The sequence below is a fragment of the Austrofundulus limnaeus genome, unplaced genomic scaffold (assembly GCF_001266775.1).
Source record: "Austrofundulus limnaeus strain Quisiro unplaced genomic scaffold, Austrofundulus_limnaeus-1.0 Scaffold76, whole genome shotgun sequence".
In the NCBI taxonomy this organism is placed as follows: domain Eukaryota; kingdom Metazoa; phylum Chordata; class Actinopteri; order Cyprinodontiformes; family Rivulidae; genus Austrofundulus; species Austrofundulus limnaeus.
Window position 1 is genome coordinate 1196069 of NW_013952478.1, and position 7301 is coordinate 1203369.

The window sequence follows — 7301 nt, forward strand, 5'->3', positions numbered from 1 at the left end:
CATACATACATACATACATACATACATACATACATACATACATACATACATAAACAACAAAAAAAGCTCTGTTGGAATGTCTAATACCCACTACTTTGCATGAAAGAGCTTTAAACAAATATCTTATAAAAATCTGTTACTCCTTGGAGTATGTGATGGGGATTACTCTCAGCTATTACCACACCAAATTAGATTCATTTCTGTAAAATTAACCAAGCTATAGCAACTTTTCAGTTTCTAAAAGTTCATTAGCTGTAGTGGCCAATTTGACTCAGTGCAACTCCGAAAGTTAAAGAGTTGTACTTGTACATTCAAAGATTACGTTACGAGAGTTTCATTAAAATCCCTCCCATAGTTTATGACATAATTCACTAAACATACAAACACAAACACACAGGAAATTACAAGAAATTTAATAATAATMGACAAACATTGAGGCATCAAAGTACAACATTATTCATACTTTACAATAATGACACAGATTTTGCTCGTCTAGATGCATAACCTCATAAGCCTTTGGGATCCAAACTGGGGGCTGGTCACTATCATGGGAAAATTCCAGGAGTCTGTGGTTACAGATGAGAGTCGGATGACACGCTTCTTTGGCCAAATACTTGGAAAAATTCAAGGAACTCACTTACTGGGTCACAAAAATTTACGAAACACAATTGTCCCCGTAAAGTCGTTAAAGGTGCTCGATGCAATGTGCACATCATGAAGCGGGAAACAAAACTGGCACAATTTTTTGTCCTTCAGTCGACTGTACTCTTACGCTAAAACCTTTGTGAATGCTTGTTAACTAGCATGTGTTTATGCACAAAATTAGCTGAAGTGACTGAAAATACTCCAACTATGTCCATGGAGCTGAAAACTGACATATTTGCACTGGTTTTTTGAGTAAATTATGCAATATTGTTGCTTTGTTTACACTGGGCGAGTACCCGCATTTAAGCAATTCGAAAAATCAAACTGGAGTAAACTATTTCCAACAGCATCCTTTGATAAAGCTCAGAGTAACTTATTGCTATGTTTGATATGGTAGTTTGCAACGGAGCACCTTTAAGTGTGTTAACACAGAGAGGAAACTCTTGCAGGATCAGTGTATATAAGACCCGGCCTGTCATGTTGGTTTTAACGCTGTTTGAAATCTCGGTCACGGATCCCTTCATTTCTTTTTAAGTGCAATTTTCACAGCCTCGTTGCTCTTCACGTCGGGGTCACGTGACTGAAGTAATGCAATCATTTAAAGTGCGCGTATAAATAGAGAGAGAGGTAGAGGTGGCGGTGGGGAGACGCCAGGCTGGTAAAGCTGATCCGCTGTGGGATTAAACCGAAGCGCGCGCACACGCAGACTATAGGCTGGATTTGGCCAAGAAAATCCATGCAAATTGACAGCTGCACCGATATSTACCCCGCAGCCAGCCAGTTGGGTGGGTGGGGGGCGTTTATTTTCTCTCAATGAATACTAGTCCGCCTTCAGATGTTTTATATAKGGGGGGCATCACCGCACACGCCCAGTCTGTGCGTGCGTCCAGCTCGTTCCAAGTGGCATTTCTGCACGCGTGACAGCAGCGTGATTACATGTGCCAACACAAGAGGCTGCTTTTAATCAGCACATATCATTATGCGCTTATTTTATATGCGCACAATTAATCTAATGATGTAATGCCAACCTGACACACACAAAAAAGTCCCAGGAGAAATCTATGCCCCCCTTACCACCTCCTCCACCTCCTCCTCCTCCTCCTCCCGGCAACAGCACTGACAGAAACGCCCAGAATCAAAGTATTACAAGGCAAAACTGACCCCGCAGTTCACGCACCATTATCGGTTCAAATTAAAGTCACAGCCCCGCGGGGATCAAACACGAAGGAGGGGGAGAGAGAGAGAGAGAAAAAACACAACAAAAACAAAAGTAGCCAGGATGCAACATTTCTTCCATTTAAACGATCAGATACTCACTGTCATCGTCTCAGCAGCTTCCCATCCACGTCAAGACATTTTAAAGAGTAAATCCGAGCTGTTAGACAACCGTGACGGTGCCGAGTTGTTTCCCCAGCCAGCCTATTTTATTATTATTATTATTTTATTTCTAAGGACCGGCGGCGGAGAGGCGAGCTTCGCCGGAGGAATGACACGGAGCCGGTGGACGAGTCGCGCCACTCATCTTTTAGAGGTGTGGTGGAAAAAGGCTTTAAAGAAAGGTGGTTAAAGTCCACAGCAGGTCAGAGCTGCATATGTCCTCCTGTCCTCCTCTCCTCTCCCAGCGCGCACGCAGAGTCACGGAGCGGTGCCCACAGCCACGCAGAGAGAGAGAGCTAGAGAGGGGGAGGGAGGGAGAGAGAGAGAGAGAGAGAGAGAGAGAGAGAGAGAGAGAGAGAGAGAGAGAGTCCAGGGGAAATAAATAGTTAAATTCCCCTCTGCTGGGTGAGCTCTAAGAGGTTCCACACAAGCTGGTAAGGAAGGTGGGGTCTCCTTAAGGACGCGCAGGACCGAGCAATACTCCCAGGCTGGGCAGCGGATTGTGTGTCTGAAGGCAGCGGCTCCGTGTGGCGCACAGAGGAGTGACGACGACACGAAGCCCAGCCTTCTGCACTCACTGACCCTGCACGAGCCACAGCGGAAACTTCTCACTTGAACTTTTTTTTATTCTATATTTCGGTGTTTCTGAACGTTTAGTTGCAGCTGCAGGTATGAAAGTTGCCCAACTTTCGGTTTCACTGAGTGCAACAGTGGCGCCCCCATGTTTTATGGTGGGTGGGCACTGAAAATCCTGAGATGGACCCAAAACCATAAAACAGAACAGAATTCCAGGAGATTTTTTTTTGTTGTTGTCATAGATTGTGTGACAAACACAGCAATATAGGGACATATAAGGAATGTGTACAAAAGATTATTTTTTTATTATCAGTGGTGGGCACAGTTCCCCTGAAGCACTAAAGCACTAATAGGGGGAACTGATTTCCTGATTAGTGCTTTAGGGCTTTAGCAAATTTTCAAATTAATTAGTGGATTAGCACTTGCTAAATTTATAGGCTAAATTTAGAAGCACAATGAGGTCCATTAATGTTATTGATCAACATTAATGTTAACAGCTGATGGTGAAAACTGTCACACATTTTGTTCATATGTGTGTCACTGATCCACCAGGTGACATATTGACAATATATGAACCCAAATACAGCTGTGGAATGTCAGTGATTAATCCTAAGAGAGCAACATACATGATAATATGTGACTCATGTTGTCTGTTGAAGAATGTTCATGGGTTGACTGGGTTATTTTAGTGCTCTAGAACAGTGTTTCCCAAAGTTGGGGTCAGGACCCAAAGTGGGGCCTGAAACATCAAGGTGGGGTCCTGAAAAGATTTTCTGAATTAATTACATTTTTGCCTTAGTTGCCTAAAATGTATAAATGTAGAATAATAAATATTGTTACTATGCCCATGTTTAGTTGACCTGATACAAATGTTTATCATCCAAAAATAGTTGTGGGCACAGGTCTACTGTTATTTTATTTTGTGGCTCAAAAGCTGAAAAGTTTGGGAACCACTGCACTTCAGAAATCAATTTAAAGTGTAATAAAATAATTGGTGATGTAATATTTTTCCTATAATTATTACAAAAACACAAAATAAGTATAAATAAGTATTTATATTTGTGTAGCCTTTGTTTTTAGGGTCATCATCAAAATTTGTGTACTCAGACCAGTAATATTTGGGGTCACAAGTTTTTGCCATGAATATTTTGTGGGTCAGAAGATAAAAAGTTTGGGAACCACTGCTTTAGAATTAGCTTTTGCTAAAAATTTCCGTGCATTAATGCTTTAGAATTAGGAGACTTAAATACTGTATTTGAGTTAGTGTTTTAGGGCTAGTGGAACTAAATTTTAGATTAGTGCTGCCCACCACTGATTATTATTTATTTCACAGTTTATATTAGAAAAACACTCATTGCTTAAGTTTTTAATATAGCTAACCTCCTTTTGACCAGTTGTTTTTAAAATTTTAAATAAAACACATATTTTTTATTTTTAACTCCTAATTGCTAAAATCAAAATATGTTTCTATGTTCCTAAAAAGTAGGAGTAGCGATTGCCCCCTCTGGCCCCCACCTTAGTGGTGCTCACACCATGCAACAAGGCTGCAGGCTAATTCTTCTTTTGTTGAATTCACAAAACTGAAAGGAGTGGTTCAAATAAGGTTTGCAAACTGTCCCTTAAAATAAGGAATTTGCTTGTATTTGAAGTTAAAGGAATGTGTTTGTTTTAAAGTTTATAAGGTCTGTCCCTCCTGTTCAGGAGGTGTAAATCGGTTTATAGATGATCAATAAAACAGGTGACACAGTTATTTTGGCTAATCAGTGCCAGATAATCACGTTTTCGGCAGAGAAACATGTTGAACACAGAAACATACGTTGGTTACTCAAAACTATAGATAAAGTTCATTGTTTTAGCTGATTTTTGTTTGTTAAAATAGACATTTTTTATTTAAAGTCACAATAACTCAAATACAATCTAGAGAAATAACATTTCTGAAAAACTGCAGCATGAACACTGACAATTGAAATTTGTGGAAGTAGCTAAAACTGAGTTGTTAAAGCAAAAAGAAGCATCACACTAAAAGTGGTAAAATGCAGCAAAAGTCTAACTAAAAGCTAAAACTAGCAAAATGATTTTTTCAAATCTAAAATGACTAAGGACCAGGATTCAAATCAATACTCAGTGGTAGTCGTGTTTTGTGTGTTCCTCCTGAAGAATAACAGTATTAAATACAGACTATTCTGTAGTGGAAATGACTCCATGCTCAGAAAGGCTTCAGGAAAATCACGGTCAGTGAGCACAATTTTGTGCTGCAGCCATAAATTCTAATTAAAACTCTACAAAAGAGGAGAAAAACATGTTTCAAAAAAGTGCCTTTTCTGAACCCAAGCTCAGTAAAATGGTGTGACAAATTTTATATAAATAAATATTAGTTTTTTTCCCTTTTTTTAAAATCATTGATGCTGTTCAGTCTAGTTTGATATCAGCACACAGTTCAGATATCTGGGCTGATTCTGGAGGCATTCAGTGAACACAACATGCACTTTCAGGGAATGCAAAAAAATATAAACAGATTTAGGAACTAACTGAAGAGATTTTGACGAAAAGACAGAGTAATGACAGTTTATGAGATATTTGCCATATACTGTAATAGCACCCATCAACAAAACAATTAAAACATTAGGGGAACAATTTAAGTTATTTGTTTAGGCCAAAGTTGCCACATTTCAAACATATTTCTGTAATTAAAACCAGATTTGTCACTGCTTACCAAATGAAATTTGATTTATACATTCTAATTGTGTGGGTGTGTTCTGGAACGGATCATATGACATAAGAGTTGACACACACACACACACACACACACACACACACACACACACACACACACACACACACACACACACACACACACACACACACACACACACACACACACACACACACACACACACACACACGTTTGCACAGCTATCCATTTGGGGACATTCCATTGACTTATATTACATTTCTACAGCCTAACCCTGACCACAAACCCTGGCTAACCTCACAGGTACCTACCTGACCCTAAATCTAACCTAAACTCAATTCCCACCTTGGTCCTAAACCAAACCCCCAACCCATCAATGGCATTTAAATGAAACGGGGACTCGACTTTTGTCCCCAAATGTAGGATTTTTGTCTTGAAATTGCCCCCAAATGTAAACACGCCCCACACACACACACATACATACAGAGCTACAGATTCTGTCTCAGTCTGAACAGAAGGTCAGCAGGAGTCTAGCCTGTCATTCAACTTTATTCCTCATTCCGGTTTTTAAACTCTTATCAAGCTTTCTACTTCCCTTGAACCCCCATGAAACCATCTCAGTGTATTGTTTAACTAATGCCTTTAGGGAGACTGACCTAATTTTTAGGGATTTTATCTGGAAGATGATGTGAAGATGGTAAGTTCATGTGCTCACCAGGCAATTAACTCATCATTAATTTGATCAACAGGAGGCTCATATCGTTTAAGCTAACTATACAGATGCACACAAACACTTTGCTGTCTTTGAAGCTTCCATTTCTTTTGAATGTCAAAGATGCTGCAAACTGTTCTGAAACTTTCCGCCCCCGTCAGTGGATGGTTCTACAAAATAAAAGATCTGACAAGTTTAGAAACAGGAGGAACAGATAAAGATGTCCATACATCTGTCACGTCAAAGTTCTTTCATGCAGATCTTCATCACACCTGGAAGAAGCAGATGACTTTCACTGAACTTTTGACTGAGGAGGTGGTCACCCTGGGCACTGCGGCTCAATCACTCCTCCTTTTCTTCCTGCTGTCCCAAGAAGAAGGGATGCAGTGTTTGTCAAAGTGCCATTCAGTGGGGTTTATCAATCACCGAGGGGCAGAGACGTGAAGAAAAAAAAACCCCCAGCCCATTTTAGATCCACGGTATCTTGGAAAGTGTTGCTCTATCTGCCAGCCCAACGGCCCATCTGCAGCTGAAATCTGGCAGGAATCACTGAAGGCCCATTACTGACAGAGAGATAAGGTCTGAGAAAAGAATGCCCCTTGGATAATACCAGAAAAGTCAGGAAACATCTTTCTCTGCTTATATCTGTCTCACAAGTGTTTAAAAAAATAAAAAAGCGGTGAGCTCCTGACAGTCTGAGAAATTGAACTTGTCTCTGACTTGTCAGAAACTCACCAGCTCCAAAGCAGAGACACCAGAAGTGACCTCGGAGGATTCTCACTCCGTCTCTCTCTTCAGGGATCAAGTTCACCTTGAAATAAGATGGACCGAACTCGATGATGGACACAATGAAGCGTCAGAAATGTGACGGTGGTACAAAGGTCCTGCCTGCTTTTGGAGACCCAAAGGAGACCACACAACAAAACTAAACACACATTATATCTTATTCAAATAATGACGCTCCATGGCTGTCATGAAAGAAGTTTCAAAAGATCTTACAGCCTGTCTTGCAATTTATATTTTCAAAATGTCCTCAGAGCGTCTCCATACATTTTCCTGTTCACTGTTGTGCATGAGAGATTTTGAATAAAGGAGGATTTCCATTTTGGTGACAGAAAAAAATTCTACAATCTAAAAAAAGTGTGCTTCAGACACTTTTTTTTTATAATTTCTGTGGTGTGATTGCACTTTAAGCTCAGAAACTAATTTCTGCAACCTGTAAAAATCCTTCTAAAGATGGTAATTTCACAGCAAGGTTATAATAGTTTTGGATTTTTCATTATAGTTTAGTTTTATTTC

General features: G+C 39.9%; 1 protein-coding gene across 2 annotated transcripts in view; it reads right to left on the reverse strand.

The window, feature by feature from the left end:
- schip1 (schwannomin interacting protein 1) overlaps positions 1–7301 on the reverse strand; it is a 172494-nt gene that overhangs the window by 40778 nt on the left and 124415 nt on the right. The window contains exon 1 of one of the 2 annotated variants that reach the window (XM_014011076.1): positions 1963–2329. The exons of the other annotated variant lie outside the window; for it this stretch is intronic. Coding sequence (XP_013866530.1) covers positions 1963–1968 — 6 coding nt within the window. The 5' untranslated portion in view covers positions 1969–2329. Of the gene's footprint in view, positions 1–1962; positions 2330–7301 lie in introns of those variants that run through there. 2 annotated transcript variants of the gene reach the window in all.